Consider the following 23,476-nt stretch of genomic DNA (forward strand, 5'->3'; position numbering starts at 1 on the left):
GATCATTGTTTTCGAGTTAATTGAACCGTTTTTCTCAATTATATACTCATTAGTGACCTCTACTATAACCTCTAATGTTGCAGCTTCAGCTAGTCCTACATCAACAGTACATAGCGAAAAAAAAACTACAAATTTGATTGCATTTCAAGTATTTTTCACATTTTATTTCAGAAGTTGAGGAGCTATCAATACTTTTCTTTTGATATTTTAAGTGAGGTGTAAAAAAATTATATTTTTTATGCTCCAATGATCTTGTCCCTCTCGAACTTCAGTACTCTTCCTCGTACACAAGACCAAAGTTGTTCACCTATGTTAAAACTGTTCTTTTCTCTAAAACTTCCTTTTTATCAAGCAATCTTTCAATAAATTGGTGTGCTTCGAGAACCGAAAAAATTGTTTCAGTCTTTCAGCGATGACTCTGACTCTGACGATCCTAAAGAAGAGCCTGGGAAGCTGTTGAAGGAGGACTTGAGGACTTGACTAGAGGACTTGTCTAATCTGATTGTTCACAACCATGTATTTTCAGTTTTATAATGGATAAGGTAAAAACCGACCACCTGGTTTTTGCCAAAAACAATGGTCATTTTTGGAAATGCATATTTTCTCGGCCTTTTATGCCACACACCTGCTCTAGGTCTCATTTTTTAGAAAATTGTACGCTAAACAAGATGGCTTTTTTAATGTTTCCTAGCTTCAGTCATTCATCAGTAAATTCAAAAATTCTGGAACGTGTCAATATTCGTACTTTTTACGAAAACGTCAAATCTAGCTGTGGAAATCGTCCAGGAGCGATGACCTTTAGCAATCCATAGGAAATTTTAATAAAGCTTTCAATTGGCCACCTTCCTTTTTGCCCGATTTCTCAAAATTTTTCGAGTTATTCGCGATTTTTGAGCAAAAAACGTGATTTTTTACGTGCTCATGGAAAAAAAACCGATCTCTCTCTCCCGATTTTCAAGAATGCGTAAATTTTGGACCGTCATGCTTTCGCACATTTTGCCCTCTACAACTTTTGTTCCGAGGACTTTTTCAAAAAATTGAACGTGGAAGCGACAATTCTTACTTTGACCTTTTGGGATGCGAAATGCTTTTGCTGTGGATAACCACTTGTTTTTACCTCATCACGGAAATTAAAAAACCCAAGTTCACTGTGGTTGTAAATCTTTATTCAATTTAGTAAATTACATGGACGAGAAATATCATGGTATAATTCCAAATCTGAAGGCACACCCATCGTTAATTTCCAATTTTTTTTTTGGCTTTACTGATTGAGAATTATACCATGAGATTTCTCTATGTTTAGTTACTGATGATGGGCCAGGAGCCCGGAACGTCCATGTAATTTACTAAATTGAATAAAGGTTTTCAACCACGGTGAACTTGGAATTTTTTCAACCTATCAATAGAGAATATATGAACCGTGAAATTGGTAATATATCAAATAAGGAAATTGAAATTTTCCTTCCCATTTCACAGGTTTTGTTTGGCAGTTTGGCTTTGAAAACCTTCTGAAAAAATAGGTTTATGTATGGTAAAAATCGGGACAGGTTTTTGTCACGAGCATGTAAAAAACCACGTTTTTTGCTCAAAAATCGCGAATAACACCAAAACGATTAAGAAATCGTGCAAATTGGCAGGAGAACAATTGAACGCTTATTAAAATTTCCTATCGATTGCTAAAGGGCGTCGCTCCAGGACGATTTCCTCGCCCCAGAGCTCAATTTCAAGTTTTCGTAAAAAGCCCAAAAATTGACACGTACCAGAATTTTTGAATTAACTGACAATGACTGAAGCTAGGAAAACTTTCAAAAAAGCAGCCATCTTGTTCAGGAAATTCTAAAAATGATCTGTGATTTAAAAGGCTGAGCATTTTTTTTTTTTTTGATGAGCATAGTATTTGGCAACTACATTGGTGTATATGTAAACTTTGTGCTATTTTTTATTTAAATATTGAAAATCGCGAGTGTTGAGAATGGAATAATGTCGTGTAAAAGCGACGAGAGAGTTAATCGGATATTTCGAAATCGTAAACAGGTTTTATGTGATGTAACTTGCGAAGTCGTATTACATTTTCGGCCATGTTTCGGCGAGCCTATCCGCTGAGAGTGATTCTCCACGACGGTAAAACGTGGAAAGCCACGGGGAAGGAGGAACGCGATTGTTTGGATAAAAGAGGATTCCAGCACGCCGCCAAACTAACCGCTCATTATCCATCAGGAGAGGAGGGATGAACAAATTACAGGACCGGAGAAATATCGGGCCGACCCTTCCACGATGATGATGCGGAGGTCGCGGAGACCGGAGGGGGTAAATGTATGATAGTAACTTTTCTTTACAAGTTCCTCCGCAAGGAGAGGATGATCTGATAATAGCTCGGATCTAGACTCGGGCAGTAAATCCGTCTGGAACAATGAGACCTTATCTCACCCAGGCTCAGACCTTCTATTATATATCCACTATTAATTACGATTAGAAGCAATCTGATTTTACGCTCCACCCAGGCCCTCGGGCGGGGTACGCCGATGGAAATTTTCCAAACTTAACAAAGACGGCTTCTCCGTTTCCATCGGCCTTTCTTTTAGAACATAAAGACGGCTGTGGGTCCGTGACTGGGTCACACGAGCCGAAAAGAATGGTCACTTATAGATTCAGTCCTCGGATGAAACGCATTGTAGTGCTAATGAGAGAATTACACGAGACCGAACTGAATATCAATTAACACCTCTCCCCTTTTCCTTCGCAACTCCTCTCGTGAAAGACAATTAAGTAACAAGCTTCTCTACAAGATAACATCGCCATGAAAAAATGAATAAATTAATAATTAAATACAATTACAACTTTTTGTTTCTACTATACTGCTATTGGTTTGACTAAAAATTGTCCTAGACAGTTTTCTGTACTGAAAATAACCAAGTTAACGTTAAACTTTTAGGTGCCTGCTTGACGCCAGAAGGCACATGGACGACCTCCAGAAGTACGTAACATTCCCGGGGTAAAGGTCTCTACCCTAGATCACCCAGGGACGCGTGGGACCTCCATGGACCAAAAAAATCAAAACCAGAGGGAGAAATTCCTCAACAAATCTGTAAGGGACCTAGTCTCTCCCTGGAGTTAAGTTAAAGGACTCTGGTCTTAACCTTCTAGAATAAACGAATGAAGTAGATTTTTTTTACGAGAGTAGCAGGGTTTTGACAAAAAACCCGTTTGTGTGTTGGGGCCGCTGGATACGAACCCGGAACATTTAGCTTACAGTGATGAGCGCCATAACAACGCCACCGACGCCCTCTTTCTCCATATTATTCACAATTAAAAATCAATGCAGGGATTCGAACCCAGGACCGCTTAGTCACCTTAGTCCGGACACTAATTCGGCCACCGCGGAACCTTCAGCTGTCCATTTTTAGCTAAAGTAACTCAATTAGCAAGAAAATAAAACACCTCAAAATTATTTCGGAACTACCTAGGAGAAAAGCAGCTTCAACAAGGCTTCAATACAGAAGAGGCTGGACTGAAGACCAAGGTACCCATGGCAGTATCAGTTTCAGATATTAATTCTTCTATAAAAGGACAAAGCTCTATACAAAACTACTCCAGAAACAAAAATGAACATAATGAGAATAAAACTAACAACGCAGGTACCTCAAAATAGCAAATAGGTATCAAAATTATTGAGGAACGTTCTAAACTTAGCGGAGCTGCCAATAAGGTTCATATGCACCTAAAACTTTAGTAGATAAGAGGCCAGTCTAAAGGCCAAGATACCCATGGCAGTACCTAAAACTTTAATAGATTAGAGACCACTCTAAAGGCCAAGATACCCATGACAGTACCTAAAACTTTAATAGATTGGAGACCAGTCTAAAGGCCAAGATACCCATGGCAGTACCTAAAACATTAGTAGATAAGAGGCCAGTCTAAAGGCCAAGATACCCATGGCAGTACCTAAAACTTTAGGAGATAAGCGGCCAGTCTAAAGGCCAAGATACCCATGGCAGTACCTAAAACTTTAATAGATTAGGGACCAGTCTAAAGGCCAAGATAACTATGGCAGTACCTAAAACTTTAATAGATTAGAGACCAGTCTAAAGGCCAAGATACCCATGACAGTATCTAAAACTTTAATAGATTGGAGACCAGTCTAAAGGCCAAGATACCCATGGCAGTACCTAAAACTTTAGTAGATAAGAGGCCAGTCTAAAGGCCAAGATACCCATGGCAGTACCAGAGTGCTAAAAAAGGCTAAGTGGGCTTCTCCCGAAGAAACAAGGGTGGACAAAACGGAAAATGAAGATATCCCAAAACATAAAATAGGCCCCAAAATTACTGAGGAATATTCTAAACCTAACCCAACTGCCAAGCGAAGTTTTATGGTACCTAAAACCTCAGTAGAGAAAACACCAGGGCCAAGGTATCCATGGCAATAAGGAAATTGCATCCTAAATAGGCCCTTCGAAGAACAAATCTTCCACTACTGAAGATGTCGAGGAGACGAAAACACCAAAATGAACGTTGTTCAGCCTTGTCAATCTTGGAGTTCGAATCTCGGAGACTGCTGAGGATCATGTTCGAAATAGATTAAAGAAAAATGCCACACAGCAATGGTTAGACTTTTTATTGTTTTATGTTCGTCCAACTATTAAAATTAAAAAGGTGCAAACTATCACAATAGCATTTCAAATTCTTCTTGGTACGGCAGAAATCAAGCAGTCCAGTGCGATCTGGACACCTCTAGAGTGACTTACAGTTTTTCAAGAAATCTGTGGATATCACATTTTGGAAGTTTCACTTCCAGCCAGGCCCGCAGTTATAGTTTAAAACCTTCCGATGTACAGAGAATATAATAAACGTTTTCGGGCTTGATGAGGATGAGCCAATGAGCCCGAAACGTACATAATAAAGTAGCTTTCTTTTCTCCACCAACCATCAAAAATCCTACCGAACATTTTAGCCCTACCCTCTTCCTGGAAGTTTCACTTCCGAATAGACATGCCTATAAAAATGATCTGTGTGCCAGGAACACTTGAGTTTCCTTTCTCGACCAATCATCAAAATGCCAGTCTTACCAACTCTCGACTTTCTGGTTCATTTCCCTCTAGTCATGACCGTAGATTTATTTAAAATTTATTTATTTAAACAGACAATTTATTTAAAATCGTCCGGTGTAAGAGACGAGAATTAAGGAATGAACCATTGGGGTCATCAAAATCCCAGCGGTCAACATAGCGGACAACCCATAACCTCCTAGACTTCTAGGACGAGTCAAAAGAAAAACACAACTTTGGCGAACATATTCATAAAAATTATATGTATCTTAATATAAAAATTAATTGTCTTTTCATGATTTTTTTGAAAATGAAATAAATCTGTAGTAGAACTGCTGGATTTCTTTATGTGAGGCTTATCAGCAGGTCGTGCTTTTCACATGTTGCTTGTTAATTATCTATGTTAATTATGCTGCGACGTTGTTTTTCAGAGGACAAAATAAGTTTTTTTCATTACGGCCCTATTGAGGTTATGGTTTTATTGTAAGAAATAAAAAAGTTGAAAAGGCCTTGTCTTGGTGCACAAGGAGAAAGCGAAGAGGACAAAAGGATGACAACTTTTTATCTCCTCCCGGATTAAAGTTTCGAAAAGCTATGCTTGATGTATAGATTTTCAACTGAAAAACAAGACAGATAATGATGAATACACGATTTTATTGTTTGTATTTTTTAAAAATCAATATGGGTTAAATATGATCTTCTTTTACAATACTTTCCTAAAGCGTTGAAGTCTCCAGGTTTTAACTTAGGTTGTTTTTAAGAAACATCATTCTTTTCGTTGTTTTAAGTTGATAAAAGTCAAAGTTAGTTTTTTTATGTAAAATAAAGTTCAATTTGTTTATGACCAATTTAATTTTTTTATTAATAAATTACAGAGGTTTTTATTTGCTGGATTATCAGTCAACCTCAGAAAACAATTTTTTACAGAACTGATCAAATAATTTATCAGTGATTTCTTCATTTTTTCTTCAAAAATGCGACTGTATAATTTTAAAAAACGCTGCAAGATTAAACTATTTAACCGCATGAGAAATAATATTTAAGCAGATGTGAAAATCCTCGGTCGTTATTCACGGCGCAATAATATATTTGAAAAATTATTCCAACCAGGCCGATAATTTATATTTAGGAGTTAATTTCAAAAATAAGACAAAAATGAAATGTCTTCAGCGTATTATCGCTATTTATGGCCGGGGCCCGGGTGGGAAAAACAAAAAGGGCCGGTATTTCAAAATAGGATTAACAGGAGGACTGGAGGACGGGGGTTTTTTTGGCGATTGGCCGTTTGTACGATAAATCAGGATTTTTGTCCTACTATAAATCTCATAATCCTGTAAGATTAGAGGAAAGGTTATCTCGGCCCGGTCCACAGCTTTGTCCTTGCCCCGTTGTAAATCTACGGGGCGAGGATGACTCAAAGTGTCAGGCATTACGCAGGAGACAAACGGCAAATCAGTCCGACGAAGAATTCGAGAATTGTCGGGAAAATATAAATAAATTTTAAAGAGTGGGCTAACTATGAAAACACGGCTGCACCTTGTGAACTTTAACGCACTCGACCTTTTACTTGTGCAACCGATCTTTCGACCAATTTGAGAAAATCCACTTTCAGTGTGTACACCAGTTGCACGAATTCAACCGACTTCACACCAGTGAAACTAGAAGTAAATAGGACGAGTGAAAAGGTCAAAGGGACACGATAGAAAGATTATTTTGTTGGGGTTTGCGGTTTGATGAACATATTTTGTTTGTCAGATGACAGATCGAACTAGCGAGTCCAGGCGGACCAACATGATCCACAGACGCCCAATGTTCATGACTCTATAGACCAAAAACACTCCTAACAATGAAATAAGTCTATACTTCAAGATTTTAATTATAAATTACGATTTCGCGCATTTTACTAACGGCGTGTAATTTTTTAATTTTTAAAAACCCTAATTCATGGCAATGTGTTAAGAAGGAAGAATTATGAGACATCACTTAAAGAAAAAAGTTCCTTCTTACTGGTAAACAACTGATAAGCTAATTTCTTAATGTTTATGTGCATTTAATTATCATAATAATAAGAGTCGCTTGCCTCGGAGGCACACTACATGCAAACAGACACAGACCGACGTATAACACGCTAACGCCTCTCCCACACAGAGTAGCGGCTCTCCGTGGAAACTATAATTAAGGGATCAGTTGCCACCGAAATTCGGTCTGGTAAACTCATGGCATAAATAAAATTTAGAAATATTTAAATGAAGGTTTGCGGTTATAGATCATTAAGATCCGCCTGTTCTCCCTGTTTGGCTGTTTTCGATAATTTTCTAATAAACCGTGGATAGTCATTATTTCCCGCGACATTAAGCATGAATAAGACTGGATACAAGTTGTTTTTCGTGTCCGTTTTTACGACGTCGATTTCGCGTTACAGAGACGTGCACATTGGTTTGGTTAGGTTTCAGTAGAAAAGGTTAAGTGTTGCAGAGTTAAGGTTAGGTAGGAATAGGGTTAGGGACAGCCGACAGGTTGTCAGGTAGGGTTAGAGTTGGAGACGGGTTAGAGGTCTATTGAAATCCAAGTTGGTTTAAAGGAAACGCCAAGAATTAAGTATTTACACACTAATTAAAATAAAATATTTAATTAGTTCAGTGATACTTATTTCTCAAGTTTCAATCAAATATCACTTTCTGCGAGGTGATGTTTCCTGTTCTTTGATGGTCTCGGACCAACCAGGTCCGCCTGTTCTCGCTGTTTTGGCATATTTTCGACATTTAGCCATCTTCTGAAAATTTTTCTAATAAACCTTGGAGAGTAATTTTTCCTGTGACATATTAGCATGGATAAGGCTGGATACCCGAAGTTGTTTTGCGTGTCCACTTTTCCGATTTCACATTATCGAAGCGTGCACATGGACTGAGTTAGGTTAGGTTTAAGTAGGACAAGTTAGGTTTTGCAGGGTTAGGGTTAGGGACAGGCAACAGGTTAAGACAAGTAGGGTTAGAGTTGGATACGGGTTAGCGACTAGTTAGGTTAGGTTTAGGGTTAGAATTAGGTGAAGTAGAGTTAGGCTAAGGTATAGGTTAGGGTTTTTGACGAGTTAGGTTGTACAGATAGTCAGCGGCCTATTGAAATCCAAGTTGGTTTAAAGGAAACGCCAATAATTAAGTATTTACACACTAATTAAAATAAAATATTTAATTAGTTCAGTGATACTTATTTCTCAAGTTTCAATCAAATATCACTTTCTGCGAGGTGATGTTTCCTGTTCTTTGATGGTCTCGGACCAACCAGGTCCGCCTGTTCTCGCTGTTTTGGCATATTTTCGACATTTAGCCATCTTCTGAAAATTTTTCTAATAAACCTTGGAGAGTAATTTTTCCTGTGACATATTAGCATGGATAAGGCTGGATACCCGAAGTTGTTTTGCGTGTCCACTTTTCCGATTTCACATTATCGAAGCGTGCACATGGACTGAGTTAGGTTAGGTTTAAGTAGGACAAGTTAGGTTTTGCAGGGTTAGGGTTAGGGACAGGCAACAGGTTAAGACAAGTAGGGTTAGAGTTGGATACGGGTTAGCGACTAGTTAGGTTAGGTTTAGGGTTAGAATTAGGTGAAGTAGAGTTAGGCTTAGGTATAGGTTAGGGTTTTTGACGAGTTAAGCTGTACTGGTAGTCAGAGGCCTATTGAAATCCAACTGGTTTAAAGGAAACGCCAAAAATTAAGTATTTACAAACTACTCAATTAATTATACACAATTTTTTCGAAATGAAAAATTTGTTTCACAGGCGGGATTTGAACCCACGACTTTTGGCTAAATAAGCCGCTGCTCTACCACTTGATCTACCGTGATTTCGATCGCCCATGTCACAAACTTCGCATTTCGACTCGAGTCGGCGTATTTAGCGAAAGTCGCGGGTTCGAATCCCGCCTGACAAATTTTTTTTTAATTTCGACAAAATTGTGTATAATTAATTGAGTAATTATATAATTAAGAATAAGCTGATAAAAGTAATTTTAAATTTTTTTTTACAAACTAATTAAAATAAATTGTTCTGTGATATTTAACTCTTTCCTGTTATTTGATCGTCTCAGACCAACCAGGTCCGCCTGTCCTCGCTGGTTTTTCAGTTGTAACCGGTCTAAATGATATATCAATATTTCCAATTCGACAATGTAATATTGAAACTTTAAACAATTAAATTTAAAATTTAAAAGAGTAGTTTGTTAAAATTTAGGAGAAATACTACGGTATTTTTCAGAAGGTTTGTATAAGTAATAATTTTTATGTCGCATTCTGCCATTACGGTTATATCTATAAATCTAATAAATTGTTAGTTTATGCAGATTGTCTCAAGGATTTTGAAAGGGACTTTTCTTTTCTATTAATATTATTGGTGTGACACAAGGGTACAAATAGTAATAAAAAAAGTGTCAATCCAGCAAAACAAAGTACGATTATGCAATAAATCTATGTTTTTTATATAATAGACTTTAGAAAAATAGCTTTTCCATCAAGGAAGCACCCGTTTATCCGGTTTTAAACAAGGGAACAATGTATTACCGTTGTGAAGAGTTTAACAGCGGTGAATTCTGTCAAACGGATATTTTTCCACTTTCTGACCTCATAAAGGAACCCTTTTAATACTGATCACGACTCTGATGATTTTCCTATCTCGGTATGACTGTACTCGGTTCGATAGAGGAATAACGCAATCTAGCGTCCGTCCGGACTTTCCTTGGGATAAAGCAGGGCGAAATCAAGACGCCAAGGACTTTCGTGACACATTAAACCTTCGTTTGATATTTTTTACAAACCGCCAAGGAAGTTTGAAACGCGTTTAGTATTCACATTTTTTTTATATAACAGTCATGTTTTTAGTATTTAGACAGCTAGAATTTATATTGCTTCTAGTACAGTTATTAACTTCTTTTTTTTTTTTTAATAAAAACTATGCAGTCTATTATTAGAGAAGTAAAAAAGAAGCATTGGAATGTGAAAGACTTTGGAGTCGTATGTTTGATTCGATTTAGGTTAGATTTTTCCGTAGTAAGTACCCCAGGGTTCAAGTCGGTGAGTCCGTGTGGGTATGACGATAGTCTTGTTAATGTCAAGTCCTTAGATTATTCTTTAATTTTCCAGGGTTCATGTTCATAAATTCATATGGCATTGGTCTTGTTAATGCATGAACATCTTCAAGCAGTGATTAGAGAAGAGGAAATGATTATTGGTGATGCCAAGTTCATACTGGTTTGATTATTTGGTACAAGACCAGGATCGAAGTCCTTAAGCCTTAAGCGGGTGTAACAATAGTCTTCTGTATCAAGATATTTCTGCAGTGTTTGATTAAAGAATTGAAAAGGATCTCTGGTGATGATGCTAAGGTCTTAAGTCAGGATTGCTTTATAGTTTTGCAGGGTTGAACTCTGTACTTCTGCACCTAGCAAGATCTTTATGCAGTACCTAATGAAAGAACAGAAAATAACCATTGGTGATGAATGTCTAGGAAATAGTTTAGGTTGTTTGGTGGTACTTCATGGTTCAATTCCATAAGTCTATGTGAGATAATAATTAGCATATGAGGATTTTATGCGGTGTGTTGAAAGAAGTGGAAAGTATCATTGGCGATACTGCCAAACATTAAATTAGTTTACTTGGTATCCTAGAGTGCAAATCCATATAGATCTGACATTGCTCTCCGTCATGTATGGCGATTTTTATGCAATGTTAGTTGAAAGAAGCGGAAAGGATAATTGCTTATACTACCAGGACTTAGGTTAGTACACTGCTACTACCTAGTAGTCTAGAGTTCAAATCCGTATGGGTCTGATAAGGTCTTGTTAAAGTATGAGGATCGTATGTTAGTTGAATGAAGTTGAAATGATCATTATTTCTTCTGACAAAGACTTAAGTTGGATTGGTTGGTTCCCAAGAGTTAGGTTTCTAATGACCCTAGAAGATGGACTCAGTTTAGTTTTCTGGTGCAAAGCAGTTTTTTTGGTTGATTAATAGCTTTCCAGACTTTCATGGACTTGTGAAAGAATCAAGATTTTTTAAGCAGAGACGAATGAAACAATGGAAAGGATCACGATGAAACCAAGGACTTGTTAGGTTAGACTACTTGGTGGTTCCCCATGGTTTAAATCCGTAATCCATAACTGGTGTTGGTCTTGAAATGATATAAACGTTTTTATGTAGTGTATGTTGAAAAGAAGGCAAAAGGTTGTGATATACTTTGGACTTTTTGGACTTGTTATTTTCTCAGAGGTCAATTTCGGGGGGGGGGCTTTATTGTTTATCGCCAATATACTTTGTTTTTCGAGTAATGTTTATAAAAGCTCCAGCCATGCTTTTAGTTTTAAATTTTACAGTCTATTGTGATGACAGTTATGTTCTTTAGAGGTTGTGAACCTGGATAGAGGAAGTATCATTGAGTGCAATGTCCAGTTTTAAACGATTTCGTTACGGAAATGTCACCAGGGTGCATTCATAATCATTGATGCTTCAAAATTGAAAAAAAAAAAAAAACTGGTATACAGAACAAGGTGTACCTCATTGACCCCGAACAAGGAAAACGCCTCAAGCTGTTATTTAGTCTTAATGTTTTAAATACTTCTGCAAGGAAATTTAGTATTTTTTAGTTTGATTTACATGCTAGAGGTTTCTATGTAAGTTATTTTCGTTTGCAAGTAGCAGTTGGCATAGGTGACCATATTAAAGTTGTCATGATTAGCAGATAACGACAATCCATGACCAACCAATTCATAAAAGCTTTATATAATATATAAAATATATAAAAATTAATATTATATAAAAATATATAATTTTTTATTTGTCTACAAGGTCTTAAGGTCTTAGACTATTTACACTTCAACTACTATAAAAAGTACAGAGTAAACCCAAACTTCTTACTAACTTGTCTGTAGTCTGTTGAATTGACTGAATGTTTTATGTTTTTCTTTTGTAAATCATAAATCTTAAACTAAATACAAGGTGAGAGAAAAGGGTTAAAGATTCTGTTAAATCGTTAATAAAAAGTACATTGGAATCGTTTTTTTTTCTAATCGAAACGCATATAAATATAAAACCCCAGGTGCGAAGAGGCACCTAAGTGCCTCCGGGCTTCCGAAGGGACTTACTTTTTCCTTTGACGAACTCTGAATTTGTCTGGCCCTTTTCCGAGCTCACCGGCCGATGAAGAAGAGTGAAAAGCAGAACCAATGCCAAGTTGATCGGCTTGAGGGCCGCTCGTGTCCTCACTTTGCGTGGCATGACGGCCCATCTTAGGTCAGCGTCATCTTACACTTCACACCATCTCACTCCACTAGAACAACAAAAAAAAATTCACATTAAAAACAATTGTATACTTAACATATAATTTTTAATTAAATATATTTTATCCCTGTTGGCTGAAATAAAATGCTAGAAAAGAATAAACGAGTCTTTCTGACTAGATAGATTTTTAAATACGTTTTGTGAGTTCTTAAATTAAATTTTGGTTATTGCGAAAGGTAAGTGAAAAAGCAGAGTTGATAATTTATCTATTTAAAAGTGAAGGAGATCGTCCGATGACATTTAATTTTATTCTGCTTTGACCACCTTTTGGATTCTTTCTTTAACCACACCAGTCAGTTAAGCAAAATCTAGTCTTAACCCTTTCTTGCCCAACATTGTCTCAGGGCATCTTCAAATTTAGCAACTCTGCTAAAGCTAATATCATGAGTTTAGGGCGGGAGCAGTGTTTTTTCCTTAAAAGTTTCATCCCGTGCATTGGCAACACTGAATTTTTTGGCGCCAATCTTTCAATGTTGGAATCTTCGATCTCCAACATGGCTCTTCACCCCATCAAACACATCTTGTGCAGATTGTTATATATAAAACTTTTCATATCCAGTTTATAATTTAACCCTTTCTTGCCTAAATTTGCTTCAAGAGCAATCTTTAGCAAGTTTGTTTAAGGTTAGCAGAAAATCCCGTGAATTCAGGGCGGGGCGCAATGTTTTTCCTGTTCAGTCTCTGCCCGTGTATTGGCAACATTGATTTATTTGGCGCCAATCTAAACTTTCTATCTGTACTTATGGGGGATTTCTCGCTAGCCTTATAAAAAAATTTCTAATGTTTGTCTTGTACTATGAAAACTTTGGGCCATAAAGGATTAAAAGAATTGAAATAGCACGTCGATTAGCAAACCCAAACGCCATACAGACTGGCCTAACTACATCCAAACATTGGATGTCGCAGACGAAGGGTCAAACCTCTTTACAATATTTCTTTCATTTTAAATTAAAAATCAAAGGGCTCTGCCGGGATTCGAGCCTAGGACAGCTGGAGTGGAAAATACGAGTCGAACGCCTTAACCACTCGGCCAGTGTGGTTCCATCAAACCTCAGTGTTAATTTCGAAATTGAATCCAAATGGAAATCCAATCTACTAGCACACTTGCGTCATAAAATACTTTGTCTTTTATACTTAGCACGTTTAGCACAGATTGCTCGGTTTAAATCAAGTACTTTACACGAAATCGAAAAAAAAAGTGTCAAATTTGCATTTCTGGCTTACACAAAAGCTCATTATGACTTGCTCACTGAGGAAAGTATAACGGCAAGCATCCGACCTCAGGTTCTTCAAGTTTTTGTTTGTGACCGGTTAGACGAAACGATTAGCATAATTCAAGGCCAATCGAATTGACCCAAAGCTTACGATTAGCATAAATCCAAAGTAGACGGTACAGATCTATTTTCAATTGAAACCGTTTATGAAAATCTACCTTTCAAATTACTCGTGTAGGGGTAAAATGCTACCTGGGACTATTATCGGGAAGCGAACACGGCACTAAATAATGCATATGAAAATCCACACAAGAAGATGGAAATTACTCGACGTCCAACGGCGGGGCCCGAGGGATTCGAGGGCATCTACATAACAAATTACAGGGGTGGAAAGCGATTCCAAAAACCTTTTTTATTCCAATTTCAAGTACATTCTGTTATCATTGCTAAAGAACCTGATGAAAGCATTCCACTTTTTTTTAAATATAACTTAAGCTTTATATTAAGTCTTAATCCCTAGGATGTTTTAAACGAATTTTCCATTTCAAGGATCCCATAACAGGTGTCGATTTCGAGTATAGGTGTGAAAAGATTCACCACGGTCGTCGTACAATAGGCGGCCGAGGAGAGGACGATACACTTTTCTCACAAGGCTGTCGCGACAAAAGAAGACTTATTAAAATGCTTGAAATTATGAAACGAACCGTCTGAGAAAAAGACGATACTCTGCCTCGACCTTCTTAAAGACCGGATTTCTTTGTGATAGCAGAAGGATTTATAACGCTGAAAGTCAGTCTTAAACAAAAGAGGCTTTCGTGAACAAATAAGCTACAAGATATTCTTAAAATTTAAGCTAAAAACTTTTTACTTACGAAGTGTTTTCACACAATAATTCAATTATTGTACACAAAAAATTATTGTACACTTTGTGGTTGATTAATTTTGCATTATTACAACTTCTAAGGAAAAACCGCTGGTAAAAACGGCTTTGTTTGCCCAAAAGGAAAACTGACTTTACTCAAGATTGGCATTATGACGAGAGGCGAAATTTTTTTTTCCAAATATAACACACAAGAATCTCCGGCGTGTCTGTAAAATAATAGAGGCCGTGCTGTTAAGTTCAAACTTCGGGGTCTGTTATTCCGTTTCGTCAACTTTAATAATATCTCAGCCGGTTGAGTATCTGATGTTAAAACTGGTATTTCACATGGGTTGAGCCCCGAGGGCAAAGCCGGGCCGGTGAGCTTATCATCTACGAACGTGATCCTCAACATAATTAAAGGTTGATGCCTGGTTAAGTTCCAGTGATATCGGACCAAAAAAAAAAAAAAAAAAAAAAAGAGAACGATCCAGACCTAACCCTGACGAGATTTACACGGAACCTTCACAACAAACGGATTTTTTATTTTAAATTTCGAAAAGCTCAAAATAACGGCATAGTAGAAAAAAATATAGAAATTTCATCACGTTCCTTCAGAAATTTATGCAGAAAATGCTTGAAAAGCCGCGGTAAGGACAGCTAGACCCTGAAATTATTTGAGCCGGGAAAAGATTCAGAATAAGCCATACACGGTTGACTCATGAAGACATTTACGCTAAATCCCGCGTCTCTGGCATGCGGACAGACTTGGGTGAAGAGCGGGCTTTGGCTCTATATAGAGAGCGTGTAGGATTTTTAATATCAAGCTTTTTAACATAAACCAGTGAACTTAAGATGATCTGAGTCTGAGAAGATCCAGCTGGCATGAGTCGTAGGCTATACGCGGTTGACCCACATCATCTACAATAATTTTGGGTTAAGTCCCCGTCCTTCCCCATTACAAAGATTCAAAATAGCATAGTAAAAAAAAGAGAAATTTCTATCAGAAATTTTCTCAAAAAATGAGCTGGAAAATAGCTGTTTTTTCTTAATATTTTTTTTAATAGAAAGTAAGGCTGTAATAAAAATCAACGAAATGTAGGTGACACTGATGATGGTAGGTGATCTGTGTTGGAGAAGGGAATTCAGAATAAGCCATACGCGATTGATACACGGATTAAGGATAGTCCCTTGGCTCCATACAGGGAGCGTGTAGGGGCCACTATTATATTTTTTTCTTAATATTCGTTTTAACATAAACAAAGAGAACCTGATTAGATCTGAATTTGAGAAAAGAGATTTTGCTCACGGAAATCGGAATAAGCCCGTTGGCCTAGGAACCCCTAATTTTGATTTAAAACATGTTTTTAATTTAAAATGATGGCAGTGTAGAAAGAAAAGAAATTTCCAAACAGGTTCCTTCATAAATTTAATCAGAACATGCTTTAAAAGCCGAAACCAGCGAGGAAGAGCGGACCGTTTTTCTTAATATCGCGTTTTTTTAAATAGAAATCAAGGGAAAATGACTATCTGAAAACAGAAATTCAAAATAAGCCATACGTTGTTGACTCCAAGGACAAGCTCCACATGGGGTGTCGCCTAATTGGTCAAACTTCTTAGCAGCACGTTCTCATACGGACTTCCGTTGTTACAATTATGAAGATTAAATTATCGATCCACAGTTTCGAGATGAAGATTAACTATCATCAGGTCAACGGACCGTAAAACACTTGTCATCACATCTACACGAAACTACGGTCCGCGGACTCCTTGGTGGTCTGACACCCTAAACTAGATGGTCCTCGGCAAACTTTGAGAAAAAGTAATTATAAAAATAAACGGAGAATACATAAAATTTCAAAAAAATCTAATAATAACGAGTACTGAAAACGAAAGTTTTTATTTTGCATCAGCCATTGTGTCTTCCACAGACATGCTTTAGCTAGGAAACAAATGTCATCCTCTTTTAAGAAAGTTATGGTTGAGTCTGTTCAAAGTATTAAATATCAAGTCGCCATTGAAATCTAGAATTCACAATATGTGTCGATATGAAAATACTTCATAATTTTCGGCTTCATACAGACGTCATATTGCTGTCTTGTACGAAAGCACTTTCCTGACTACAGGAATTACGTTCAGAAATTTTATCTTGTTGATGGATCATAATTTCAAATTTTTTTCAATTTTTGCTCGTTGACAAAGCAAAACTTATCCTACCATTTGCCAAAATTTACGAATCCGGATTTTCTTTATGTACAGCCACCATAAGTAAATACCGAAGATGTCTAGATGATGAACCCTACATCCGTATCCAGCTATCAAAAATTAAACCCAACATATCCAAATTATTCAGGCTAAAACAACCTCCCATTAATTCATTAATCATTATGTGTGGTGTTTAGTGACCGTTAGTTAATGATAATTCGGAGATCGTGAGATGCGGTCTGGTGTGACGTAGTTTTAGAAAAACATTTTCTTTATCGTACAAACGTTTCGATCTTTATTGAGATCATCTTCAGGGCTCAAGTGTTTGTTTCCGTGTAGATGTGTCATTCTTGTCTGTCGTGTTGAGAAGGCACTCTGAAGACAAGAGTGATACATCTACACGGAAAACAAACATTTTGAGCCCTGAAGATGATCTCAATAAAGATCGAAACGTTGGTACGATAAAGACAATGTTTTTCTAATAGCTACGTCACACCAGACCGCATCTCACGATCTCCGAATAATCATTAATGTTCAAATTAATATTTTTGAAATTGACTCGAGTTTTACTACCTATTGATTCCGTTCTATCCAATTTGATTTTTGTGCTTCGGATCTTGTAAGTACAAGATCTTGTCCCTCCGTCACCTAATTAGGAATGGAAACTAATAAATCTTTTTGAATTAGAGGGCTCCGCCCTGGATTTTGTTCTGCTTAAGAGGTCCGCCGGCTAAAAAGTTTGTGGAAGCCCTGACTTAAATGATGCTTCATCATCATCGTGATTTTCTATTGGGCGTAGTTGTCTTTTATTGTGCTTTTAGGTCGCTTGTTTCCGATCATTTCTCTCTTCGTCTGTCATTCGCCGTAGTTTGACAGTGGGTTTATTTGTACAGTTAATAACTAGAGAGGGTAGGGGACTAGGATGATCTAACATCTTCACGAACATTAACTCGCAGGTGAAGGTAAAATCGTAAAACTTTTTCCAGGAGTCTCGAATGTATTTATTAGCGCGAATGCATATTGTGAGAGGGAGAGATAGTTAATAATATGCTGGGTGATTGAAGAGATGAGATACTTAAAACGACTATTTATGCTTAAAATTTCCTTACATGGAGCCGGACCAATAAATCCAACAGAAACGTAATTTATTAAAAATTAAACGTGAAGGTATATAAAACAATACTTCCCTGTACTTTCTATCGTTTTCTGGATGGAATTTGTTTCTTTATATCATGAAGAGATATGAAAGGAAAAAACAAAGAAAGGGAACAAAGAAGGAATATTAAAGTGTAATAAATATATTTTTGTCGGCTCAGGAAAATATCGCCCCTGAAAAGAAGCTGTTTTAAAATTCATTGTGAACACGCAGGTAGGCTTGGATAGAAGTAATAGACGGCACTTCTCTAGGTATTTAGCTGTTGGAGACCTCTCGAATTCGGCATGAGGCAGGTACCGAAGAACCGTTCGACCAGGTGCGCCCATAACAAAAAGGTGTATCGCCACCCCCGCCGATTTCACTATTGGGTAAAAAAGAATTGCCAGCGAATCAATTTTCTCACGCTCGCTTCGATTACTTTTATCCATTTCTCCCTCTCGGTCTAAATGACCAATTCCGGCGTTGATCACGTCTTGTCGACGTGTCCTTGTGATCGCGGCACCAAAATTGTAAGTCCCCGAAGGAAACGTGTTTACACCGTCGAGATTCGACGCATTCCCTTTTCCAGTTGGAGGAGTATAATTTGAAGGCCCCGCTTCGCCACGTACACCAGTGATTACAACCGATGCCCTTCTTAACCTTCTTCCGTCATTAGTAACTAAACCCTTCATTACATTTGGATTCTTTTGTGAGCAAAGTTGGCACTCGAATCTTGGGTTCACATCTGACAAATTGAAACATAAAGCAGATCAGACTTCTAGAGTTTACCATATGCCATCCCACATGATAAGTTTGTAGATAAGGCACACAACCAATACTAAACATAACAACAAATCGACAACCCACTCGATCAAAATGGTTACGTAATAACTATAAACATATATCAATCAGACTAGCACAACAAACATCAGAGACAAGCAACATACCAGGGGACTGCGGTGGATTATTGGTTATGACGTCCGACTCTAAATAGCAACCAAGCGGTTCAAGGTTCGAATTCCAGTATAGCCAACAAATTTTATAATGGAATAGTATGAAACAATATTAAAAAGTGGTCCCAGCGCTTTTGTTACAATGAAACCTCTTGTCAAATGATAGTCAAGGTGTCATCACTTTTGCCCAATTTCAGGAGGTGTCCTCTGAAGAGAAATTTTCAGGCGTTGATTTAGTCGTACATTTTCAATGATTTTACAATCTATTAAAATTTTCCTCGTTAGCTTTATTTTATCAGTTAATTTTTTTAAACTAGATCTCCCAAATCTCTCCCAACCCTCCATAAATTATCGGAAAGAAAAATAATATTAGATGACGTTGTAGGGCGACACGAGAGTTTCCTTGTCCTTTAATTTCAGTGTCCCATAAGTGAAGATGTCAAATACAAAAAAAAACTTTCATGCCGTTGCATCTTTAACTGTCCAGTAACTGGAGGTGTCTCCTAAACCGAGGAGTCCTTTATGGAATGCTTCACTTTTGGTTCCAACCCCTCATCCGCGACATCGAACGTGTAGTTAGACGTGAAGCTCTGTACGACAGGAATTTATTTGCCTGATTTTTATCAAAAGTTTCTGCAATCATACCTCACACATATTTTGCGTAAAATTCAAGAATTCTAGATCAGCGGTTAAATCTGCTCCGGCGTCTCCCAGGCAAGCGTTTTAGGCCCAATACTTTACCTAATATAAATCTGCGATATTCCTACCTAAACACTACTATGGCCATGTTCGCCGATCATTTAGCACTACTCCAAACCAAAATATCACTTTTGAGTTTATGTAAGGTTTGGTACAATTTTCTTCTCAATATTACTATATCTTGCTCTTGATTTTCTTTTAATTGATTTAATTATTTTATATTAGTTTATAGTCCCATGGTGCGTTCTGATCATTTTCGAGGGAAAACTTTAACGCCGTTTTCTGGACGGAGCTTGAAAGTAGTAGTTAGTAAAACATAGTTGAAAACCTAAGCAACAAAAACCCAAACAAATCTTTTATTCTATTTGGAACAACTCAGACAGAACACAGAAAAGAACTAAAAACTTCGACTTTGACGGACCATTACAGCTTAGGCCAACCAGGATCGACCAAACTATAGGTGATGACCAAACTACACCCCAGACCTCAAGATGAAATCACGCAAGTCTTCGAACCGGAATTAAAGCCGGTCAATTCCAACCCAAAATAGAAAAATATCGTGCCCTTTTTGGATTGAGTAATATTCCAATGGTATTGGGAAAAAAGCAAACATATTTACAGGTCGTTGTCTTATGAATCAACATTACATTTTTGGGAAACAACACGAAACAAAAGCTTTGTTTCTATGTTCCAACCAGCAGATTCTCTTCATCTATTTTTATGTGTAGGTTATGTTTATAGTTTAAATCAATCATGTAATTCGTATGGGAAAATTGGCAAAACTGGGCAAACTCAAGCGGATTAATATTGACCAATGTTTCTTATTGTGAACGGAAAGAAAATATTGTTGAAAATATCGCATATCATGATCAAAATATCTGTAGTTTTTGGTATTTAAAAAATGACCTTTGCTAGTTAATTAGAACAGATTACGATTTCACGATGGGTTTTGTAATGGTGTTTGCCCGAACAAACAACAACATCGATTTCCATTTGGCGAGGCGGTAAAAATATTTGGGAATGTGTTAAAAAAACAAACCTGAGGAAAATGCGTGTCAAATAGATTACGATCGTGTCAAGCAAACCAGGCAAATTAAAACCCACGAAAAAAACCTTACGTAGAACAAGAACCACAGGTCTTCAGACGATTTTGGTCAAGTTCTTCAGTCACTCTTCATAGTTTGTGTTGTTTTACATCGTAGAGAAAGAACCATTGTCTGAAGTACTTGTAAGAAAAGAGACACGTAAGACCCAATACATGAAAAGCGTATGTCAGACCAAATGGCATGGAGGGAGATTTGATTGTTCGTTAACGACTAACCTACAAGTCCATTACACCGCAGAACTCAAGAAATCACAAAAACGCCGGCATTTAAATAAACTTTTGTGCGTTAAATCTCCAGCCCGAGGCTAAAGATGCTTTGGTTTGTACCTCCCTTGGGTGAAAAGTGATCACGGCTCCTTATAGAGAGCGTGTAGGATGCCACTCAATCAATCGTACTTTTGAGCAGCGAGTTTCTGATTCCGTCGATTTTTATGAAAAAATACAGTCTTCTATTATGTTTCTAGGTATCGTGGTTTTCCATAATTTTAGTTCTCGGTTTGTCTGCTATTTCGCAACATTATGAGGTGGCTTAGTTTTCATAGTTAACTATGCAAGATTGGAGGAACCAGGATGATCTGCAACGACCAAAATACTAGTACATCACACTGCAAACCAAAAGAAACTCAACCATAAAGCTTGTATTTGAATAAATAAAAAAACCACCAATGAATATGATGTGCTGGAAGACAAGCGAGCAGGTCCGATTTGGAATTTGGAAATGGTGATTGACACAGACCAACTTTTATGTTAGACTGCCGGCATGAAGGTTGCTCGATTTATTGGGTAACAGGAGGTCCTTGGCTCTATATAGAGAGCGCGTAGGATGCCACGTAAATGGTAACGACCAACCTTTATATAACCTTTATATAAATAGGGAAAACTCAAAAGGTGGGGTTGAGATAGGAAGTTGGTGTCCGAGTGGATCGAGGTCACGATAGCTCAAGTGGTAGAGCAGCGGCATATCTAGCCGAAGATCGTGGGTTCGAATCCCGCTCGTGCTATTGACTTTTGTATCTCAACTAAAAACCTTAGTAAATTGTAATATATTAATTGGTCAAGCGGACCACGAAATTAGTGAATTTAATAGTAATAATAGCATGTAAGAACTNTCAAGTGGTAGAGCAGCGGCATATCTAGCCGAAGATCGTGGGTTCGAATCCCGCTCGTGCCATTGACTTTTTTATCTCAACTAGAAACCTTAATTAATTGTAACTTTATATAACCTATAACCTATATGAAGGAGCTTTGGCTCTATATATAGAGCGTGTAGTTGACAATTAGGATTAGACAGTCATACTTTTGTGACGCGAGTTTCTGAGCTTGAACAAGTAAACTGCCCCTCCTGAAGATGGCAAAATGTAAACTGTAAGATGACAGGATACCAGAATGACCTGGGATTGTAATTTGTCTGTCATTTGGAAATCAGGGTTTATACACGATCAACGTTTGTTAGATCGCCGGCATGAAAGTTGCTCGATTTCTGCCCCTCTTGGGTAACAGTAGGTCCTTGGCTCTATATAGAGAGCGAGTAGGAGTGTAATTGGTAACGACCAACCTATTAGTTCATTATACTGCTCTCTTCAAGAAATCCCTCAAAAATACCGGGATTTGAATAAATTACAACTCCCACCACTGATGATGACGAAATGCTGGCAGAACAAGGAAGCGATGACAGGTTATCAGGATTTGTAAATATACGACTTTTGTGTTTAATCTTCGGTGTGTAGACAAAGGTTCTTCGATTCGTGCCTTACTCGGATGAAGAAGGGTTTTTTAGCTCCATATATAGAGCGTGTAGTTAAAACGTAAACATTCATATAAGTAAACAGCCTGTCCTGAAGATGGCAAAATCTAAGTTGGCGGAACAAACCAGCGTTGAAAGGATACCAGGGTGACCGGTACTAGGCTTATAATTTGTCTGTCATTCCATTTGGAAATAATTTCTCGTCATAAAATTAACTATTTGATATGAATTTCTTGACCTTTAAGATTCGAGTTCGGAATGTTTTTTGACTGAATAACCTGGGAACGAGAAATCTTACAAGAATTCTGGAAGATAAGCTACAAATCCCATCTTGGTCTTATATGGAATTATTTTACTGCTTGCAAAACAACTTTTATTATACAAGCTTTAAGCTGTATTCTTCAGTAAATTAATGCCACGTTGACAGCGACATTTGTTTTGTCCATTTAATCCCGAAGCACCCACAGGGATTGGGTGAGGACGGGGGTTGCTAGTGTCAAATTACAAGAGCCGCTCGTCCAAAATAAAAGCACAAGCCATTTTATCCCGGCCAGGGCGGTCGCTAAAGGTCAGGATGGGACAGCAATTACACCGTCTTGCCTTATTCTAATGGCCGGGGCCAAGAATGCAAGGAGAGAGGAAGAATTCCGCCGCGGCTTGTCGCTCACTCGGCACAACCACTTAGCTCCCCTCTTAAAAACATTCTACAGCATTGAAATATAACCGAGCCCCTCGGCAAATATTTATACCATTACAGAAGAGGTCGGAGACTCCTGAGAAAAAAACGTCAAAATAGCTGCGACGAAGAAAACCTGGCTCAAGACTTCTACAAAGGTCTTGCCCTACGATACACTGACAGGGAAAAAATTCCACCCACTTGTAATATAACTTGATTTGTATATGTTTTTACATATTAATCAAAGTTTTACGTTTTTGAACGTTTAATAATTGAGTCTATGTCTAATAAAGTAAAAAAAAGTAAATTGCTAATGAAAATGAAAAAATAAAACGGACAGATAAAATTTGTTTTAGATTTTTGATTAACATTTCAATATGGCGTATTTCCTCCACTTTCTTTAATTACATCTTGAAGACGCCTCGGCATACTTTCTACCAGTCTCGATATGTCTCTTTACTGGAGGTTAGTCCATTCTTCACAAAGAGTCCTTTCAAGATGGTGGAGTGATGGACGTGCT

General features: G+C 37.5%; 1 protein-coding gene across 3 annotated transcripts in view; it reads right to left on the reverse strand.

Annotated features, from left to right (window-relative positions):
* Positions 1-23,476, reverse strand: part of LOC106668239 (epidermal growth factor receptor) — a 179,155-nt gene that overhangs the window by 24,660 nt on the left and 131,019 nt on the right. For 2 of the 3 annotated variants that reach the window (XM_014396785.2, XM_014396784.2), the window contains exon 2: positions 12,171-12,355. The exons of the other annotated variant lie outside the window; for it this stretch is intronic. In XM_014396785.2, coding sequence (XP_014252271.1) covers positions 12,171-12,303 — 133 coding nt within the window. In that variant the 5' untranslated portion in view covers positions 12,304-12,355. The remainder of the gene's footprint in view (positions 1-12,170; positions 12,356-23,476) is intronic. 3 annotated transcript variants of the gene reach the window in all.

Source organism: Cimex lectularius, unplaced genomic scaffold (genome assembly GCF_000648675.2).
Source record: "Cimex lectularius strain Harlan isolate CLEC.00 unplaced genomic scaffold, Clec_2.1 scaffold71, whole genome shotgun sequence".
Taxonomy (NCBI): domain Eukaryota; kingdom Metazoa; phylum Arthropoda; class Insecta; order Hemiptera; family Cimicidae; genus Cimex; species Cimex lectularius.